Source organism: Bos indicus, chromosome 6 (genome assembly GCF_029378745.1).
Source record: "Bos indicus isolate NIAB-ARS_2022 breed Sahiwal x Tharparkar chromosome 6, NIAB-ARS_B.indTharparkar_mat_pri_1.0, whole genome shotgun sequence".
In the NCBI taxonomy this organism is placed as follows: Eukaryota; Metazoa; Chordata; class Mammalia; order Artiodactyla; family Bovidae; genus Bos; species Bos indicus.
The window spans coordinates 69666230-69689800 of record NC_091765.1 but is presented as its reverse complement, the minus strand read 5'-3'; the positions used below and the strand labels follow the sequence as shown (position 1 = coordinate 69689800).

Genomic DNA, 23571 nt, shown 5'->3' with positions numbered 1-23571 from the left:
ATAAAAGGATATGGTAAACTCAAACCAACAAGACGAAAAAGATAAATAATGCAGCAGTCATGTTTCAAAAATCATTAGGCATCCACAAGTCTACTAAAATGAGCTACACTCCATGGTAATTCTCATACCTCGAGCTACCTCCCTGCTTCCTACATTACTAAACTAAAAGAATCCAGCAAAGAATACAAACTAACAAAAGTTCCAGACACCACACTAACTGGGAAATTAAGGAAGGTACAGTATATTAAATGCTCTTAATAGCTGCTATTACTTGATCTTCATTAGAAGATTACAGATTTTTTTAGAGAGTACTACTGAGCTTCACTATATGTCCCAGTTTTCACGTTTAAATACGTGACTATTTAATTCATGACCACTGTCCTAGGTATGGTAAGGTAACCATGCCGATTTCAGCAACCCACACTGTAATCCTAATAACTTTACTCAAGTAAATACATGAACAACATACATCACTTAAGCTAACTACAATGTGAACTCATATAAAATAACTAAGAGAATACTATTCAGCTCTCTCAACATTCAGTCTTCAAAAACATTTAAGTTACTAAACTTCCACAAAACATAAAAATAAAAGAATATAACCAAACTATTAAGTGTGCTATGAAGACAGTTAAAATTACATTCTGCTTTTAATTTTTCTTACTACAGTAGTACCATAAGACAGATTCTTTTTAAAAATCAACTGAAAGGAATTAAGTACACAAAACTTATGCTACATAGATAGATATGGATGTCTTTCCAAACAATATCTACACATTAGAAAGTTGGCATAAGAACTAGAGAAGACCTTTTGCGTGAAACACATATCTCATCTAAGATAGCGTGAGACGTATATCTCACCTAAGATAATTAAAACCTTAATTTTGAATTAAAGTTCACTGAAACAGAACTTTAAAGTTGATGAAACACTGTACGATCCATTCTTTTGACAATTAGTAAATTTATTTAAAAAATGCTACGTAAAAAGTTTAATCTGTAATATAATGTTAGACCAACACAATTCTCATCTAGAAAATCACTATTTAGTATTTGACTTTTGTTAACAAGAGAGAACAGTAAAATGAAGGACAAAATTCACCTCAAAATTCCCTGTCCTGTTTCTCCTGGCACTCCCAACTTTCCTGGTCAACACATGTGCTGCCCAGCCAACAGATTTGAAGTACACAAATTACGCATTGTGTTTCTGTATCCTTTATCTTTAAAATGAGTAGCAAATTACAGTAGTAAAAGGAAGATTTCTATTACTGGACAAAAGCTTTTGGAAAAGTTATATTCAAGTTCTAAAGGGAATGAATAGATGGGGTTTTGACACTTTAGCGACCATCAGAATTACTTCAAGAATTTGTTAAAATACAGATTGCTGGGCCCCTCCCCTGGAACTTCTGATTCAGTAGGTCTGGCATGAGGGAGAGAATCTGCATTCCAAACAAGGAGATAATGATGTTGCTAACCAGAGACCATATTTTGAGAATCACTGGATTTACATTCAAACTTCCCTGCAAATTGCACTGTGGAGCTACTCAAAATGTATAAATTCCATTTCAAATTTTTATTAAACAAAGCATGTGCCACTGTGATATAAAACAGTACAGCTATATGACAGCTTATACTGTCTGGCACCCTCAAAAGAAAGAAAATAGGATTTAACTTTTCCAGTATGTAATATGAACTTTTAAATGTAAAGAAGTGTAAGGGTGGGTGGGGGGACTGTCAGGGGGTTGAAGGAACTGGTACAAAGAAACAGAAAGGCAACATGCCAGCAAAACATCACGTCAAAAGGAATTCAACTATAAATTCATTATTTTTAAAATTCTCACACAAAAGTAATAGCTCTGTATTCAAGTTAAAAAATGGAATAAAAATTATCTCTGAACTCATTCTTAATGTATCCTATCATTATTTTACACAACTTAGGCAAAGAAAGAGTTCCATGATAGGAGGCCTCCAACTTGGCTTCCAATGATTCCTGCCTCCTGGTATGCATGTCTTTTTATACCTCTGATATTCATATCCTCTCCTTGAAGGTGGGCTAGATAATGATTTATTTCCAACAAATGAAATACAGCAAAAATGATGGAATGTTATTTCGATGACTAGGTTACAAAAGAGACTGACTTCTATTTTGCTGGTTTCTTCTGTTGTGTTCTCAGCATTCATGCTATGATGAAGCAAACTACCATGGTGGAGAGGAAGTGAATCTTTTTAACACAGAAGTCAGTGAATCTGAACATGAATCTTTTCTTAGGAAGTCTTTGAGATGACCATCTCAAAGTCTGTGAAAGACCTTGAAGCAGAAGACCAGCTAAGCCATCCCCACACTGCTAATCCACAATCACTGTTCAACAATAAACGTATGTTGTCTTAAACCATTGTGCTCTACAAAAGTAATCTGTCGTCGTGGATCAAGAGCTAACTAATATAGTAACCAGCTATCAACTACCTACTATTTCTGTATTCAGTTCAAATGAAAGAAAGAAGCACACCAGAACAATGTAAACTATGCTTTCTATTTCTCACTTGGAAATTATAATCTTCATCAATACTAGTATGTTACAAACACCAAAAAGCCTAATCACTTGCCTTAAGTCTCACCAATTACTACTTTCAAGTCATCAAGCTCATAGGTAAATTCTGCACACACCAAAAAACTGAGTACAAAACATCAAGGTTTATAAAAATCTTTAAATATGACCTTCCACCACATGCTTTTCTATGTACCAGTGTTTTAAAGATTACATACACATACACATCATCTACAATCTACACTTAAAAAATATATGACGTAGAATACTTATAAACCTATACAGTAAAACAATTAATTACAAGGTGCAACAAGGAACAGGAGTAATTTGAAAGAAAAAATTGTGTTAAAAGGCACTATGAACACTTAAAGCATCAGAAATAGTTATCAGCATACTCTACACCTAAAAAGTAAAAAAGATAATTTTATATTAACTATAAAATTGGTGAATTATTTTATCTTTATTACAATCTCTCACTCTTTCAATTATAAAATAACCTAAAAGCCTACGGAAAACAAAATTTTTGTTAGACAAAAACATCTCAGATTAGAACTATCAATATTTTTACTTGTAAAGGAATTAAACTCTAAAGGCAAAATAACTAGAAGAGTAGCACGAATGAAAGCAAATATTAAGTCATAATTAAATTCTACAATATACAGCATCTATGCTTGTGAAGAAGACTCCTGAGAGTCCCTTGGACTGCAAGGAGATCAAACCAGTCAATCCTAAAGGAAATCAATGAATATTAAGGACTGCTGCTGAAGCTACAGTTCCAATACTCTGGCAACCTGGTGCCAAGAGCTGACTCACTGGAAAAGACTTTGATGCTGACAAAGACTGAAGGCAGAAAGGGAAGCAGAGGACAAGATAGCTGGGTGGCATCACCGACTCAGTGGTCATGAGTCTGAGCAAACTCTGGGAGATGGTGAAGGACAGGGAAGCCTGGTGTGCTGCAGTCCATGGGGTCGCAAAGAGGTGAACATGACTGAGCAACTGAACAACAAACACTGTATTAAAAATATAACTATTATAAAGGCAGCATCCACAGGGAGAAAAAGACATTCAAAAACCAACATCTTAAAGAAGCTTGTAATAGCTACTACTACTACTACTAAGTCACTTCAGTCGTGTCCAACTCTGTGCAACCCCATAGATGGCAGCCCACCAGGCTCCTCCGTCTCCGGGATTCTCCAGGCAAGAACACTGGAGTGGGTTGCCATTTCCTTCTCCAATGCATGAAAGTGAAAAGTGAAAGGGAAAGGGAAGTCGCTCAGTCGTGCCCGACTCTTAGCGACCCCATGGACTGCAGCCTACCAGGCTCCTCCGTCCATGGGATTTTCTAGGCAAGAGTGCTGGAGTGGGGTGCCATTGCCTTCTCCATTTTAATAGCTATTAAACTTAAATTGTGCTCATTACAATTAGCATTATACCCTATTTTGAGTTTACTGAAAACACTATAGACTATTGTATTTTTTTAATATAGAAAATTATAACAAAACAGAAAATGAGTACTTCTTTAAAAATTCAAGAAGTTATTTTTCAAAAGGTACTTCTGGAAACTACATTTTTAGTGCTTACATTTTTGGCAAATAGCATAGATTAACCTGCAGATTTGCTGCGTAAGACCAAAAATCTTGATGAAACTGTAAATCAGCTTAATGTTATACTTACAAAATAATTTCTCAAATAAAGGGACAAAATTATACTTCCTCAAGGGTGCAGATAATATTCACTGAATATAAGCCAAGCTTCTGCAAAGTAGCAGTTCTCAAAGTATTATCTGGAGCTTCCTTGGGGTGTCCCTAAGGCTCTTCTAAGAATTTGAAAGGTCAAAACTCCTTTCATAAAAACACTAGGATGTTATTTGCCATCTTCGTGTTCATTCTCTTACAAATGTACAATGAATTTTTCCAGAGGCTACATGACATGTGCAATCACAATTGATTTAATGCAAAAGCAAACAGGAGAATCCAGTTTTTTTGTATTATGCCACATGAGCAAAGAGATTTACAAGGTATAAAAGAAGGCCACTCTTTGCACTAAAATTTGTCATTCTGGAAGAATAATTTTTCATTAAAATGTTATCTTAGTGTGTAATTGGATTAGATATACATTAAAAATAATATTTAAATAAAATATCTTAATTTCTTGGGTTTAATTTCTAATAAAAAAATGAATATGTCACACATAAAGAAAAGCTCTTTGGGGTCTGCAGTAATTTTTAAGAGTATAAAGGGATCTGTGACCAAAAAGCTTAACAGCCACTGCACTAGAAACCAGACTGCTAACAGGAAAATAATCTAAAGACAATGAAAATCCTGAGGAAATACTGAAAACTTCGGAAGTAAACTGCTTTCAGCCCCATGTGTCATCACTAACTCAAATTCAAAATATTTAAGGAACAAATAAGATTTTTAGGTTCATATAATTTGTAGTACTAGATGACTACTATGGAGAAGGAAATGGCAACCCACTCCAGTTCTTGCCTGGAGAATCCCAGGGACGGGGGAGCCTCGTGGCTGCCGTCTACGGGGTCACACAGAGTCTCAGACACAACTGAAGTGACTTAGCAGCAGATGACTACTAAGATGCTAATTGTCTTACCTACCTAACAAAAGTCCTCTAGGAAAAAAAATACTTTGCTCTAAAATGCAGAATTTTATACATTTTGAAATCTAGATAAAGAGCCTAAACCCTATGCATGCATGCATATATGCTAAGTTGCTTTAGTCATGTCTGACTGTGTGTGACCCTATGGACTATAGCCTGCCAGGCTCCTCTGTCCATGGAATTCTCCAGGCAAGAATACTGGAGTCAGTTGCCAGTCCCTTCTTCAGGGGATCTTCCCAACCCAGGGAACGAACCTGGGTCTCCTGCACTGCAGATTCTTTACTGTCTGAGCCTCTAGGGAAGCCCATTAAATTCTATATCCAACTTTAAAAGCAGAGATGACTTATCTATGGTCTGGGCTCCATCTCCGTAAAGCAAAGAGACTTATTCAACTTAGTAGAATTCTACTCATGTGCTAGATTTCAATTGTTTCCAAGACTTAACAATATTCACATGAGCCTTAACACTGATTAAGGTAACAAGACAGGAGTTAAACTGACTCTCCCTTCTCTTGTTCAACAAACTAAATTATATAAAAATGAACATAAAATATGACACTAAAAGTAAATTAACATTTAAAATCTAAATTAAAAATCTATCATAAAACATAATACAGTTTGATCAAAGTTTAAAAAACAGCCTATTTACAACTGTGCATTAAAACGTTATTAAAAAATAATAATATAAACCAGACACGGACAAATACTGTACGACTCCACTTATATAAGGCACCAAGAGTAGGCAAATTCAGAGAGACAGAAAGAAGCCACCAGAAGCTACAGTAGGGAGGAAGGTATTATGTTTAATGAATATATAGGCTTTGTTATGAATGATGGAAAAGTTTTTGGTATAGATAGGGGTGATGGTTATACAACACTGTGAATGTACTTAATGTCACTGAACTGTACAATTACAAATGGGTAAGATGATCAATATTATGTCATGTTATCACAAACACACACACCCACACAAAATCAACTGCTCTATATTATCAATCCTTCCAATTCTACAATTTTTCTTCCAACACACACGTATTTAAAAACTGGTTTAATCAGTAAACAGACTTCTTAACACAAATCAGGCAAACAGTAAAACCTCAATTACTGTCGCTGTTTGGTCACTAGGTCGTGTCTGACTCTTTTCAACCCCATGGACTATAGCCTGCTAGGCTCACTCCATGGGGTTTCTGAGGCAAGAACAGTGGAGTGGACTGACATTTCCTTCTCCAGGAATCTTCTCGATCCAGGAACTGAAGCTGAATCTCCTGAATTGGCGGGTGGACTCTACTACTGAGCCACCTAGGAAGCCCAAAACTTCAATTAATTGAATTAAAGTCTGATTCCTACTTTTCACTCCCGAACTTCCTTAATCACAAATATATATGCATGCACTTTCAAAACAAGAAAAATTTTTTAAAGAGCTTTTAGGCCATGTTACCAGGGTGAATACAGATAGGTAATGATTAACTTCTCCATTTCAATGTAGTTGAATGAAACAGGCATTCAAGCAAAATTGCCTATGTTAGAATTCTGGTTCTGCTACTTTCTAGCTATTATGATTCCAGTTTTCTCATCTGTAAAACCAGAATAGTATCTACTTCAGATGGTGTTGAGAATCAAATTGAACTAAAACATGATATGTGTTCAGAACAGTGCTTTCAACAGTAGCATTCAATAAACATTAACTTTTATTTCTATTATTACTCAGTGAAAGTATGAAAGCACACTAATAATGTGTGTCTGAAAAAACTCATACAATAGAAAGTATTTTCTGGATTACTAAAAATAATAGATTTTCTGAAAATTAAGGAAGATCTTGAATAAGTTACAGTGTTTGTTTTCAAGCTACTATCAGTATGGTAGCAAGGAACCATATTACTTTTCCATTTAGAAAAGCTAATCCAGAAGTCATTAATTTAGGACCCAATGTCCCTTACATGTTTATTGTACTCGCCAATACAAAACCTCCTTTACTCTTTAGACAAATCTACTGTGGCCAGAAATATGACTTTGTCTGTTATAACAAGACTTCACATACGCTGTAGATGTGTGTTTGAGGGGGAGAGGAAACAACACATCTCTTTTCTGTTAACTATTTTACAGTGAAAGCTTCTTGAATGAAGCAGCTTCCCTGGTACCTCAGTGGGTAAAGAATTCGACTGTAATGCAAAATACCAGGATTCGATCCCTGGATCAGGGAGATCCCTTGGAGAAGAAAATGGCAACCCACTCCAGTATTCTTGCCTAGAAAATCCCGTGGACAGAGGAGCTTGGAAGGCTTCAGTCCATGAAAGTGAAAGTGACGGCGCTCAGTCATGTCCAACTCTTTCCGACCCCATGGACTGTAGCCCGCTAGGCTCCTCTGTCCATGGGATTTTCCAGGCAAGAATACTGGAGTGGGTTGCCATTTCCTTCTCCAGGAGATATTCCCAACCCAGGGATTGCACCCGGGTCTCGCACATTGTAGGCAGACGCTTTACCGTCTGAGCCACCAGGGAAGTCCTGGGGTTGCAAGAATTGGATACAATTTAGCAACTAAGCCACCACCACAAGTGTCTACTCATGCAATAAGCCACATCTGTAAACCTCCAAGAGTTGATCATAAATGTTACCCTCCACACCAGGGCATTTCTGAGTGAATAACAACAATTAAGCTGGGACAATAGGTTTAATAGGACTATTCCAGACAAATCTGGATTAACACCCCAAATTAAGGGCATAATACAACATTACTATATTTGTTCCACATCATATACAGCTCTACAGTCTTAAAAACTTAAACATTTGAAAGCTGATGTTAACAAAGCCAACATTAGAATGTTTAAATTAATTCTCCAAAGATTTATTCCATTTTTTCTTTCAGTATTTCTGAAGGAGGCAAAAAGAAAACCCAAGGTTTCTCTAAGACAGAGTACTTTTAAAAGCAATACTTACGAAAAGACTGCTTGAGCCACAGCTTTCTTTCATTAGCCGCTTATGATTCTTAAGATGATCTAAATTATAGCAAACTCTACAGAATATGCTGTAATCATATGACTCTGTGGTAAATGGTAACTGCAAATGTGGCTTTAATCACTGCCTATATTCATCTGGTATATATATTAATGCAGCCATACTGTTGTTTAAAGCCAGTGCCCACTCTGACTGATAAGAGCCTGTGTGACTGTACCAATTGTCAATCTGAAAATTTCTTTGGTGTTACGGATACATAAATATGTTGCTAACTCAATTAGCTAACACATGTAGGGAATGTCAGGTATACACAGGATCTCTGTGATTGGCACTGCGAGGAAACACAGATGGAAATGGAGTGCTTATGCTCTCTCCAACAGCTCACAAGGAGTAATCCAGATAGCCTCAACTTAACAAATATTTGGTTTTAACATGAACTAGTATCTTTCCCTCACCATCACCCCTAGCAAATATACCAGTTAAGACTATGACCACATGCACTGATCATCTTTTAGTCTCATTATTTCCATATTTTATCTTTCTCATAGGACAAAAGACCCATTATGAATCATTAAGTCTTCATTATTTTCTCTTTTTATTTAGTTAATTCTCACTATATCAAAGATCCCAACCAATATATACTGCTTAAATCAGCATTAGAATTCATCTGAATTTGTATTCCTTAAATGCTGACAGGATGACACGGAAAGGTAATATAAGGATAAGCATCAAAAGAAATCTGTACAGGTGTTAAAAATATGGAAAGCATGCAATTGCAAATTAACATTAAACAGCTTAAACAACAAAAAAATAATCAGTGGTACTCTACGGTATAATTCCATAGCTAATCTAAACATTTTAATAATAGATTTGTTATCCTTATAAACAGAGATTATATGGCAAAGAAATGAAATGATTTTTACCATTTTGAAAAAGTACACACATCCAGATAATGCCACTGCCTATCAATATCCTACAGAGCTTCTAAATATTCTTACACCAGTGAGGTATTTATTCCTTTGTTATTAATTTGTACCACTATTTTCTCTCACTTATTTTAATAACAAGTGTTGAAGAATACCTGGGGATATACTGTATTAGGTAGTAAATAAGAAAATTCTTTTAAATCAACTTTAGTAATTAAATAAGATTACAAAGCAATTTAAAGACTATGACCATATGCACTGATCATCTTTTAGTCTCATTATTTCTACATTTTATCTTTCTCATAGGACAAAAGATCCATTTATGAATCACTAAGTCCTCATTACTTTCTCTTATCATTAGTTAATTCTCACCACATCAAAAATCTAATAACCACAGATTGAATCTTAACTTCTGAATGGTTTCAGTTTCAGAACAAGCAATTTATTGTCAGAACAAGAAATTCACTGAACTTGAGAAATAATGCAGTCTGGAGTAAGCAAGTCATACCTATCTAATCTTCTCTTTCTACTTTTTGAGACAACAGATTCCCTAAAGCCAAAGTCATGTTTCATAATTTTCTTATCCTTTTTGGAAAGCAGAATCTCAGAAGGAAATCAAAGGTGCTGTGGTTGTGGGGCTGGTGCAATAGCTGAATTTTAGAGGAAAAGGATGAATATTACAAAGGATTATTCAGATCCCTTAAATGCCTCTGTACTCTAATCAGAACTGCCAACTCTTAAAGACAACTCTCTGGTAAAAGCAACGTGAGTGAGTGAACGTGGCTCTCTAGTATAAACTGATTTTATTAATAAAAAGCAACTTTTTACATATGTGGCACATGTAGTTCTGGTTAGGACCAGCAGCTAATTTTTAACCCTTATTACTGGAGCTCTCCCTAGGAAGAAAATAATTATCTCAATCTGGTTAGTTTCATTAAAAACCGGCTAAGGGTTATAAATATTAAAAGCCTATTGTGAATAAAATAACGAAGGCTATCAGACAAAAGTTGAAAGTATACAATTAGGGAATTATTTGTAAATTTTTTCCTACTACCACTGATCTAGCTTTTAATAAATAACCAAAAGTGGCTAAGAATATTATAAAAACTGACATTAATTTTCTGTCATGCTTAATAGGCCCCTGGCACCCAGAAACAGTCTCCAAAAAGGAAACCAGTATACAAAGAAAGACGACAACTGGACTTGAGATTTTCATTTCATTCTCTTCATAATTTTTTTTAACCTATGCAATTCTAAAAGTAGCGTTAATTTTTTTTTTTTTTTCAAAACAAGGTAACATGACTCAATGTGAGTTTATACATACACAATCAGCAACTTTAATTTGGGGAATCACTATCATATTTTTAGAACACAGTTTTAGTCCACTTGTCTTTATTTCAGTACACTGCCTCTTTGCTTTGCTGAAATTGTTAAGACACATATACATCTGATTCAGTGTGAATCTATTGAAGATTGAGCATAAATTTCTTATTCTACTACTTTTAATGTAATGCAGTGAAGATTCTGTTTTCAAATATATACTTTAATTGTTAAGTTCAAAATTTCAAAACACTCACAGGCTATTTTTCTTTCAGAATCAAATGTCTTATTTACTATTTACCTGGTGGTGGAATCAGAGGTGGAGCAGTGCTGACAGTTGGAGGAGGTGGAAGAAATGGAGGAGGTGGAAGGTGAGTTGGAGGAGCTCCTGGAGGGAAAAATGGAGGTGGTTTGCTAAAATTGTTGTCTACTTCAGTAGCAGATCTTTCAGAAAGGACCTAAAATTATAGAGCACAGTTAAGTAAAAAGGTGAATAAATATTCTTATCTAAGAGTAAACGCAGTAAATGAATCTCATCTAATCTAAGAAATAAGTTTTATTCACATACACGTATTTTGGAGAAGTAGGACTAACTGTTCTATGCATGGGGTATGAGTGAACATTACACATATGTGAGTATACACTCAAACACACTTTTAAAAATGTTCATAGTCAAAGCCTAGGAAAAAGTGAATCATTACAAGTAAAATTCTTATGGAATAACTAAGAGATTTAATAACGTTGTAAGCAAGAGACAATTAAGTATTTCACAAATAAAATGTAATGAGTATTATCTTTGTTACTCAACCAAAGTTAAAGTATTCAAATTAAGGCATTATAATCATTAGTCACAGATATCAGAATTAAGAAACTAAGACGGCAGCAGAACCAGATATGCATTATACCAAAGCCTGTCATCTCAGGTTGCAAAGTAAGAGGTTGTACGGCATGCATCAAATAGGGTGCAAGTAACAGGCACTGGATATATAAAAAGCTTCTTCATCCGAGCCTTGGAACTTTAAGAACAAGGGTTTATACTCAATAGGCAAAAGTATTTACAAAATACCAATCTTTGTGAATAGGTAAGGGACAAGCATCAAACCTACAGGAGAGTGGCACCTAGAAATATGAATTTTTTACAAGATCCCTGACAGACTCTAATGTGCAAATGTGTTTGGGAAAAACAGAAAAAGCAGGCAACATAATGTTATATATTTATACTTTTCAAATCCTTGCTGGCTAAAGCATATCATTTGAACAGATAATCCTTCCTTTCATTAACTTTTCCTACATTTAAGTACAGTAATTTTTGTAAGGCTTATGTTGAAAAGCTATTTTTTAAAGTAGAAAGCAGAGTTATTTTAAGAATAAGCATGGCCTTTTAATTGTGGGGGAAAGAAAGAGGATTATCTTCCAGTTTAGGAATAATTTACCTTTAAAGGTGCTAAAAAGAACATTCATATGATTAATTTATTAAAAGTAATAAGAATCAGAACACTTTGGATATTTTTTAAAGTACTTAGAGAAAGAAAATTAATAATGAAAAAGTGTGGTCAATTAACAGCTGAAAATCTTAAGTTACTCAAGTTCAAACTTGAGTTATCCAAGCTACTAATAACTCATCTCCTTTCATCCTTTTAACTGAAAAGCATGAGATCTATTTCTCTCAGAAATGTCACATTAAATAAATTATGGTACAGCCACAGAATAAATCTATCAAGAGGAGATTTTAAATCAAATTGTTAAGAATATAGAAAAATGCAAATGATAATTTTAAATGGGAAAAAATGGATACACAAAAATATAATTGTAGTTGTATCTGTCCCAATCTGACTTAGTGACGAGGAAAAGGTGTATCAAAATGTTAAGAGTAGTTGTCTTTAAATGGCAGAACTATGGATGATTTTATTTTCTTTAAACTTTTCCCATACCTTCCTTTTTTAGTCCAATGAGTCTATATATCACACTCATAGCAAGGAAAAGAAATTTTACTGAAAAATATCCAAAGGTTATACATTTTAAATAGAACAGTTTTATAATAACATAGTGATTATGTTGCAGTGATTAATTCACATTTTAAATCCCCTTTGTATTAAAAGCACCAAAAGTACCTAACACATAGGAGAGTGCTATGACTGAATAAATTAAACCAGAACATAGATATAATCTTTCATTTAAAGATAATAATTCATAAAATACTAAACCTGTATATTGCTGTTTTCATTTGCCCGTCGCCTTCCTTCTACTCGGCTGATAGTTATAGTCTGACCAATAACATCAATTGCCCCAGGTAATCTCCTGTAACGTAAAAAGTGAATCATTTCAGTTTCACCTAACTAGATGTTTGGACAGTATATACATATTAGGTAAGAAATAAAGCCCCCCCCCCCCCCAAAAAAAAAAAGAAATAAAGCCCAAAACCCTTTGCAATGTAATTTAAAATAAAACTATCACAACACACTTTGGAAAAAACTTCATTTAGGTAAAAAGTTTTATTAATGAGCTAAGACTAGCACACCTAACAATAATCATAATGCTAATTTTTAAGTATACTTGAAGGTTTTCTTTAAAGTTTATTATTTTTTAGTACTCTCCAACTGAATTTACCTTTGTGTAATTGAAACAGGTAGGACATGCTAAACAAATGGAAATAAAATTTATTGGCCACTATAATTGTAATACATACCACAGTTATATTACAGATTAAAAAATTCTTCAAAAGGGCCTGAAAATATATAATGCTCATTCTGAGACACAAAGAATATTTTTCTTAGTAATTTATTCTGAGCATCAGAAAACAATAAAAAGGGAACCAGTTCTGCATTGCCATTAGAAAGCTTCAAATATTTAAATACCAGGCCCACCTCCAACTGTATTTACAACTATTAAAGTTTGTAAGTAGATGGAAAAACAATCTATCACAAAATAATGCTGCAAATTTAATAGGAAAATCTAACAAGTTAAATTTAAAAAAATAAAATAACATTAAAAGCCATTTATACATGTAATTAAGGACTTTATAAAAATGCATATGGTTAATAAAATACAAAAGTCACTTGTAGGCATTGGCAATGAAAAATGGACACAAATTAGATGAATTTCTCTTTATCTGTACTTCAGTTCTGAACAACTGTGCTTTTAAAATTTTAGAACAATCAAAATACAATAAATCCTTCCACAGTCATCAAGTTAGGTTCCTTAAAATGACTAGTAACAACAGCTACTATTTGTTGAACAATTACATTCTATACCTAAACCTCACCATAACCCTTAAAGAAAATTAACATATACCAGTCAGATGATAAAGCTAGAGCTAGAGTGATATCACTGACCTCAGTAATAACTAAATGGCAAAACTAATTTACACATCTGAGTCTTTCTGATTTCAAAGCCTCAGATTCCTTCCCTTGAGCCATGCTGCCTTCCAGCAAGATACAGCAGCCCTTGAAAAACTTAGGACTTTTGGAAAGCAAGAATTGGTGGAAATATGTCTCAAGTAAACCTTGAAATGACCAATAAATAATCTTATGCTCAGAAAAAGAGAGCCCTATAAAAAGCCTATAATATCATTTAAAATGTCTTTAACTACTGATCCTGCCCATGTAAGATTTCTATCAATATATTTTTTTAAATGTTCAAGCCTTACTGATTTTATGCCTGGGTCACTGACCTCCCCAAGTTTCCTCATGATCTCAAAGATCAAAAGTGATTTTCCTTCACTTGTATCCTTTAGTGTAGCTGGGAAACTATCCTAACATTCACAGATTAGGAAAATTCATATACTTCTGACAAAACAAATACTGCTGTAATTTTTTCCTAAAATTTAGAATACTTATAAAGCTATGACCACTATAATTTCACATGAAATGCACATGCCACCCATTCTCCCATATAAAAACATATCTCAGATTTTAACGTCTCAGCAGATAAAGGTATGTATTTTCTGAGGTCTGGACTTCTCTCACCATTTATTGTACCTAGACTTCACTGTAAAAATCCTTATTTCTACTCTGTTTTCTTTTCCATTCTCTTCTGTTCTCAATCACCGGATTCTCCCCACTCCACTCTTTTTAAATTTATTCCTGTCAAGAATAAATTCTCACAAAGTTGTTTGGGTTTGCAATCTGCATTACAAATCCTCCAAATTGTTAAAAGTAACAAAAGGGAAAGATTCTATAACTTTGACCATGGATTTGTAAGCATTTGTGCTTTCAGAAATTCTGGGCCATATGGGAGTACTCATTTAACAAAATTTGATCTTCAGTATAGAGAAGTCTGATTATCTTTTTCAGCTTTAAATGGATTTCTCTATCACTAAAAGGGCTTCCCCATGGCTCAGTGGTAAAGAATCTGCCCGCATGAAATACAGGAGCTGCAGGAGACATGTGTCTTATCCTTTGGTGGGCAAGATCCCAGGGAGGAGGGCATGGCAGCCACTCCAGCATTTTTGCCTGGAGAATCCCATGGACAGAGGAGCCTGGTGGGATATGGTCCATACGGTTACAAAGAGTCAGACATGACTGCAGTGACTTAGCAGGCTATCACTAAAGATTCAAAATGTCAAATACTATGTTTCTAAAAACATACAAATGAGAAATTAGTTTTAACAAACACATATGGCTAGAGGGAGTCTAAAAAATTGCAATTCCTTATATTTCCATAATAGTAACATCTCCTTGCCCAAGCACTGTTACCATACAAATTGATTTAACTGAATCAAAAATTTTATTAGGAATTAGAAATTGATGAGAAATTTTGTTATTTTAGAAAAGATACATATGTATCACAGTAACATTTACCTTGACAATATTTAATATTAACACAGAATAATTAAGTATCAATTTTGATGCCACATTATGGAGAACAATATTGAACCATATTATTTTTAAAGTTTCTCATGCACCACTTTCTATTTCAATGTATAAAAAGATTTAGAAGAGCTTCACCATGAAGATCTACTATAACTTGGATTTCTACAAAGCACAGATTTAATTGGACTTAAAATCTTGTTCAGTAAGGCAGACAACAGTTAATGGAGTATCAAGATTCTCTTCTCTATATTAGACTCAATCACATAGTAAAAAGTGAAAAGACAGCAACTAACCATGGTGGCAGCTACTGTTTCATCAACTAGTTTAATACAGGCAGTAAATATTCACAAGAACCTCTACCTCTCCTCCTAACACAGATGAATATGAAAACAACTCTGAAATTTTAATGGAATCAAATTAAACGCCATATTTTGAGAACTCTGATGTTCCAGAAAGGGTATGAGAGCTGCTTACATAGATACAACAGAAAACCTAAAGTAATGAACTCGGGACCAAGGGAAGATGGACAAAAGGTTAGTTATTAATCTTTGGCCACAAATTTATCTCTTGGTTTATTTTTTGACAGCCAAAATAAAGGACATTCTTAATAACAAAAGTCTCTAGTGTGCATTTAAGATAAAAAAAAAAACACCAGCACTGAAGATTACTTTTCTTGGTAATTATGATAGCTAGCATTCACTGAACACCTACTATGGTGCTAGGAAAGCACTGTTCTAAGCATTTTACATATATTTATACCTCATAACAATCCTATGAGGTAGCATTTTACCTCTCCCATTTTATAGATAGTAAAAAGACAAGAAGTTTCTCCTTTGATTATATCTTAAAAGAAAGTATGATAGACTGCAGTACTTTTTAAGCTTTTAAACCACAAAACAGTTATTTAGGAAATATATTTTACACAGGAATCCAGCATATACATTATATAAAAAACAAAAACAGAAGTTTCATAAAACAGTACTAACACTATAAAGGAAAATGGTAACATTAAAATCAAATATGCCTTTATTAATATTTACATATAATACAGGGGAAAAAAACTAAAATCAATTAATATTTGGTGGCTCAGACCACCAAACTGATCTAATACCCCACTAATGGATGGCAATCTAATGCTTTGAAAAACAATGAAATAGTGACAAAGTCTCCAATATTACTATAGCCAAAACAGAAGTGAATTTCACATCCTGTTTCTCAAGTTTCCTCCATACTGGGTGAAGCATAACAATGTACTAGTCAATAAAAGCAATTTAATCGGGGGAGCAAAACAATGTGGTTTGAGAACACTGCCCTCTTGATGGTCAGGCTTGCCCTAAGGATTTAATTGTACTTCTGAGCAAGAGTTCTTAACTAGCATGCATGGGATACAGAGAAATCAAGAAGTCTCTGAACCTAAATATGTGCATAAATATACATGTATTTTCTAGGCAAGAGTCCACTGTTTGCAGCAAATTTTCAAAGGGCTTACTGCTTCAAAGAAAGTTGAGAACCTCTATTCTAAAAAAAAAAACAAAAGGAATGGAACACATATCCTTGCAGAAATCTATGAATGTAGTTTTCTCACAACAGAGATTCTAATAAGAACAAAGCAGAAGATATTTTAAGACTGAAATCTCTAGGAAAACACGTACAATGTGACTATTTTATATTTCCAAATTAAAGACAGATGTACTTGGTGGTATGATTATCTAACTCAGGTCATAAACTGAATAGACGGCTGTAACAATTCTGCATGAAAATTGATCTTACATTTTTTTAAGTTACTTAGGAAAAAGCCTTAGAAGACATGTAGAATGGATTTAGCCATATCAGATGGGAAGGAAGGACATTTTAGATCGAGAGGAGAACAAGAGTGGAGTAAATATTATACACTGGATTCCAAATATACTATCTACCAATCTGTTTGCAACAGGAACAGCAGGATCCACTTTTGGTAGAGATTACCATATTTTAAGCTCAGTTGCATTTTTTAAGTGTATCACTGATAGGAAAAGACATGCTTCTACAGGTAATTTAAAAACATAAAGACCTTCATATGTGCAATCACATAAAATCTTACAAGCCACACAATATAGCAATATGCATTCAGAGTGCTCAAATGCTTTGAAGAACAGGTACATTTTTTCAGTATACAAATCTCATTTTTTTCAGTATACAAATTAAGATAGAACAGTAAGTAGTGCAAGAACAAACGAGGAAGTCAATTTTAGATTTAATGCTCATTTAACATCCACATCAAAAGTCTTAGGTTTGTCTATTATAAGAAACCCAAGCAGGTTTAAATATTTTAGTAATTCTACACTGTAATAGAATTTTATTATTCCTCTCAAAAGAGTTTGAATTGGTTTAAAAGAATTATGACATTGGAAAAAAGCTTAAAAAAAGAACTTCAGTTCAGTCGCTCAGTCATGTCCAACTCTTTGCGACCCCAAGAACCGCAGCATGCCAGGCCTCCCTGTCCATCACCAACTCCTGGAGTCCACCAAACCCGTGTCCCTTGAGTCGGTGATGCCATCCAACCATCTCATCCTCTGTCATCCCCTTCTCCTCCTGCCCTCAATCTTTCCTAGCATCAGGGTCTTTTCAAATGAGTCAGCTCTTTGCATCTGGTGGCCAAAGTATTGGGAGTTTCAGCTTCAACATCAGTCCTTCCAATGAACACCCAGGACTGATCTCATTTAGGATGGACTGGTTGGATCTCCTTGCAGTCCAAGGTACTCTCTCAAGAGTCTTCTCCAACACTACGGTTCAGAAGCATCAATTTTTCGGCGCTCAGCTTTCTTTATAGTCCAACTCTCACATCCATACATGACCACTGGAAAAACCGTAACCTTGACTAGATGGACCTTTGTAGACAAAGTAATGTCTCTGCTTTTTAATATGCTAAGTTGGTCATAACTTTCCTTCCAAGGAGTAAGTGTCCTTTAATTTCATGGCTGCAATCCCTTAGAAGAAATGGAGTAGCCATTATAGTCAACAAGACTCCGAAATGCAGTACTTGGATGCAATCTCAAAAATGACAGAATGATCTCTGTTCGTTTCCAAGGCAAACCATTCAATATCACGGTAATCCAAGTCTGTGCCCCGACCAGTAACGCTGAAGAAGCTGAAGTTGAACGGTTCTGTGAAGACCTACAAGGCCTTCTAGAACAAACACCCCCAAAAGATGTCCTTTTCATTATAGGGGACTGGAATGCAAAAGTAGGAAGTCAAGACACACCTGGAGTAACAGGCAAATTTGGCCTTGGAGTACAGAATGAAGCAGGGCAAAGGCTAACAGAGTTCTGCCAAGAGAACGCACTGGTCATTGCAAACACCCTCTTCCAACAACCCAAGAGAAGACTCTACACATGGACATCCCCAGATGGTCAACACCAAAATCAGACTGATTATGTTCTTTGCAGGCAAAGATGGAAAAGCTCTATACAGTCAGCAAAAACAAGACCGGGAGCTGACTGTGGCTCAGATCATGAACTGCTTATTGCCAAATTCAGACTTAAACTGAAGAAAGTAGGGAATACCACTAGACCATTCAGGTATGACCTAAATCAAATCCCTTACGACTACACAGAGGAAGTGAGAGATAGATTTAAGGGACAAGATCTGATAGACAGAGTGCCTGATGAACTATGGACGGAGGTTCATGAACACCGTACAAGAGACAGGAATTAAGACCATTCCCAAGGAAAAGAAATGCAAAAAAGCAAAATGGGTGTCTGAGGAGGCCTTACAAACAGCTGTGAAAAGAAGGGAAGCAAAAAGCAAAGGAAAAAAGGAAAGATATACCCATTTGAATGCAGAATTCCAAAGAATATCAAGGAGAGATAAGAAAGCCTTCCTCAGTGATCAATGCAAAGAAATAGAGGAAAACAATAGAATGGGAAAGACTAGAGATCTCTTCAAGAAGATTAGACATACCAAGGGAACACTTCAAGCAAAGATGAGTTCGATAAAGGACAGAAATCGTATGGACTCAACAGAAGCAGAAGATATTAAGAAGAGGTGGCAAGAATACACAGAAGAACTGTACAAAAAAGATCTTCATGACCCAGATAATCACGATGGTGTGATCACTCACGCTCACCTAGAGCCAGACATCCTGGAATGTGAAGTCAAGTGGGCCTCAGGAAGCATCACTACGAACAAAGCTAGTGGAGGTGATGGAATTCCAGTTGAGCTATTTCAAATCCTGAAAGATGATGCTGTGAAAGTGCTGCACTCAATATGTCAGCAAATTTGGGAAACTCAGCAGTGGCCACAGGACTGGAAAAGGTCAGTTTTCATTCCAATCCCAAAGAAAGGCAATGCCAAAGAATGCTCAAACTACCACACAATTGCACTCATCTCACACACCAGTAAAGTAATGCTCAAAATTCTCCAAGCCAGGCTTCATCGATACGAGAACCGTTAACTTCCTGATGTTCAAGCTGGTTTTAGAAAAGGCAGAGGAACCAGAGATCAAATTGCCAACATCTGCTGGATCATCGAAAAAGCAAGAGAGTTTCAGAAAAACATCTAGTTCTGCTTTATTGACTATGCCAAAGCCTTTGACTGTGTGGATCACAATAAACTGTGGAAAATTCTGAAGGAGATGGGAATACCAGACCACCTGACCTGCCTCTTCAGAAACCTGTATGCAGGTCAGGAAGCAACAGTTAGAACTGGACATGGAACAACAGACTGGTTCCAAATAGGAAAAGGAGTACATCAAGGCTGTATATTGTCACCCTGCTTATTTAACTTATATGCAGAGTACATCATGAGAAATGCTGGGCTGGAGGAAGGACAAGTGGAAATGAAGATTGCAGGGAGAAATATCAATAACCTCAGGTATGCAGATGACACCACCCTTATGGTAGAAAGTGAAGAGGAACTAAAGAGCCTCTTGATGAAAGCGAAAGAGCAGAGTGAAAAAGTTGGCTTAAAGCTTAACGTTTAGAAAACTAAGATCATGGCATCTGGTCCCATCACTTCAAGGCAAACAGATGGGGAAACAACGTAGAATTTGCAACTAATAAACTAAAAGGAGCACAGTTTAAAATTTAAAATGGAAACAAAATACAGAAATAAACTGAACACTTGGATAAGATTATAGCAATCATCTGTAACGCCAATTCCAATTTTCTGTGTTCATTAAAACTACTTCATTCTTCTCATTAACTGGCTTTAGAAGAGTAACAAATCTGAATGAACAAAACAAACTAGACTCTATACTAGACTGTATTATTCTTTACAGTTAGCTTCAAGAGTTAAAAAAAAAAAAAGCAAAAACACAGTACTATATAAATTAAGAGTAACATGGTGAGAAAAGTCTGTGTCTCCAAATACAGTAATTTATGAAATGGATTTCAACCATTGTACAACTCTTCTTATATACACTTAAGGAATGCTTCAAAAATAACTCCTCATTTCTCAGTTATATTCATTATAAGAGCTGGAATCTCATTTTCTATCTTCTGCTCAAAAAAGTGTGTGCAGCTTTCAGCTACAGTTTTTACTTTTAGTTTTCAAAAGCACAAAATACTCATTGAAAATACAGTGCCAAAATTCCTAATAAATACCCCCGACATTAATCACAAAATCAGAATAGGAGTTTTCTAAGTTACTGAAACCATTTTTTTTGGTGGGGGGGGGGGGTGGGGAGGGAGAAGGCGAAGTGTGGGGAGAGTTATACAGTCTAAGTACTGAGATGTATCACTTTCAGATTAAAGAACTAATATCTTCCTTATAAAATGGCCAATTTATTTCAAGAAATAAACTTACATCAAAAGAAAAACTAAGTTAAAAATTGTAAGTCAAATGACTTATATAAAAGAAACTTAAGATGCTAAAACAGTAGCAGTAAAAGCAACAAATATGAAGTTTAAAGTTACATTAAAATAAATGATTTTAAGTATCCCTGTGGCTTTGCTTATGAAAGTCAACTTTCCTGACCTGCAGCATTTGAAGGTGAAGAGGCTTTGCCTCTTACTTAGCCATGAATCTAGGCAAACTCCCTAATTTCTCAAATCTCCTCTTCCATGTAAACCAGGGACTAGCCAGAAAATAAATAATTCAGGATTAGAAGTGCTTTTTCAGATAAAATAGTCCAGCCCCATCGTTTTACAATCATGGAAACAGAGGCCTAGACATTTAAGGAAACTATCCTAAATTAACATAAGTGCAAACCCAAATATAATATCCAAATCCAATGTCCATGTCATGAAACTGCTCTAAGTTTAAGAAAGTAGTCATTCTCTTTCTACCAATATGGCTACTGGTTCATTATCAATAGTAGAATGACGAACACAACACTCTATTGTCTGGCCCTTTGGGGATCATTAAATAGGCTCTCCATGTCGCTGGCCAGGTTAAATATAAATCCAAGTGTTTCTTCATACACTATAATAACAAAGTTAATTGTTATTTAGAAATTATATTAGTAACACTGCTATTAAATTTTGAGTTCCACAGAAATATTAAAAGTTGAAGACTCAAACACCACTCCACACCTGTCACATCTAATTTTTCTTTATTCAAAACAACTCAAAATTTTCTATTGGTTCTTCAAGGGGAATTGCAGCTTTAAAAACTAAGATCCCTGGTTCCCATGGTTAAGAACCTACACCTGCCAATGCAGGGGACATGGGTTTGATCCCTGGTCCAGGAAGATTCCACATGCCCTGGGGCAACTAACCACATGAGCCACAACTACTGAAGCCTGCTTGCTTTAGAGCCCATACTCCACAAGAGAAGCCAACACAATGAGAAGCTCACGCACCACAACTAGAGATTACCCCTGCTACCCACGACTAGAGACAAGCTTTGCACAGCAACAAAGATCCAGAGCAGACAAAAATAAAAAAATATATTAATTAATTTTAAAACTAAGATCAACATTATATAACACATCTGCAAAAATATCAATGAGGATACCTTTAAAGTAACAGTCATATATGCAAATTATCATTCTATAGCTTATTAAAATAATATATGCAACTTGAGACTATTCTAAGGCTATAAATAATATATTTTGGTCTGCATCAATTATCATTTGGATATTTACTGAAAAGTCAGAATATTTTTGACTTTCAGATGAATACCCTTTTGAGAATGAGTAAGTTTATTTTCTCTTAAGAAATTTTATCAAAGCAAGTTGACGAGAAAATTCTTACTTCCCACAGGGAATATATAATGGAAATCCCCAAAGAAAAGAAATCGAAGAAATAAAATTTAGACATGTTTCCTCCTTTTACTTTTCTTTTAGGTGCTGTGACCAAAACATCTGATCATAATTTATATATTTAAGTCTGTAACTGAAAGTAATTAAAAGCACACTAATACAGCATCAAGTTGCCCAGGAAAAAAGCTTTAAATTCTTTAACAATAAAGACACACAAGATACACCCCCATATACTATCACCTTGTTTAAAACTTCAAATGATAAATTAGGAAGGTTCTTAGTTTGTATTACTCATCAAACAAAGTATAATTGCTTAGATTGATGAGTGTTGGCAATGTACTTTCATACCCTAACATACTTGCTTCTCATTACATCCCTTAGTCTAGAAATTATTATTCCCGTTTTACAGACTCAAGAGTTTACAATATCCATCCAAGGTTGTATGCTTTGTAAATTTAAGATTTTGAACACAAACCAAAATTCTAGGGAGAATGGATATGAGAAGCATAGAAACAATAGGGAGATAATATTTCCAAAGACACCTGGTTGACCTACCTAAAAGAAAGGCGGGTTTATGCACTGTAGTTGGAAATAAAGATTGAAAAGATTCAGTGGTGTCCAATTTTATAAAGGTCCTAAAGACTAAAAAGGTCAATTTTCATTCCAATCCAAAGAGGGGCAATGCCAAAGAATGTTCAAACAACTGCACTCATTTCATATGCCAGCAAGGTAATGTGCAATATCCTTCAAGTTAGGCTTCAGCAGTATAAGAACAGAGAACTTCCAGTAGTACAAGCTGTGTTTAAAAAAGACAGAGGTACCAGAGGCCAAATTGCCAAAATCTGTTGAATCATAGGGAAAGCAAGGGAATTCCAAAAACACATCTACTTCTGCTTCACTGACTACACTACAGTCGTTGTCTGTATGGATCACAATAAACTGTGGAAAATTCTAAAAGATGGGAATTCCAGACCACCTTACCTGTCCCCTGAGGAAGCTCTATGCAGGACAAGAAGCTACAGTTAGAACTGGACAGAGAAGAATGGACTAGTTCAAAATTGGGAAAGGAGTACATCAAAGCTGTATGTTGTCACCCTGTTCCATACAGAGCACATCATACAAAATGCTGGGCTGGATGAATCACAAGCTGGAATCAAGACTGTCCAGAGAAATATCAACAACCTCAGCCATGCAGATGATACCATCCTAACGGCAGAAAGCGAA

The 23571-nt window shown here is 35.1% G+C and overlaps 1 protein-coding gene across 14 annotated transcripts in view; it reads right to left on the bottom strand.

The window, feature by feature from the left end:
- The window catches only part of FIP1L1 (factor interacting with PAPOLA and CPSF1), a 65006-nt gene that overhangs the window by 17303 nt on the left and 24132 nt on the right, over positions 1 to 23571 (bottom strand). For all 14 annotated transcript variants that reach the window (XM_070791434.1, XM_019962761.2, XM_019962752.2 and 11 more), the window contains 2 exons: positions 12558 to 12651; positions 10655 to 10811 (listed from right to left, as the gene is read on the bottom strand). In XM_070791434.1, coding sequence (XP_070647535.1) covers positions 10655 to 10811; positions 12558 to 12651 — 251 coding nt within the window. The remainder of the gene's footprint in view (positions 1 to 10654; positions 10812 to 12557; positions 12652 to 23571) is intronic.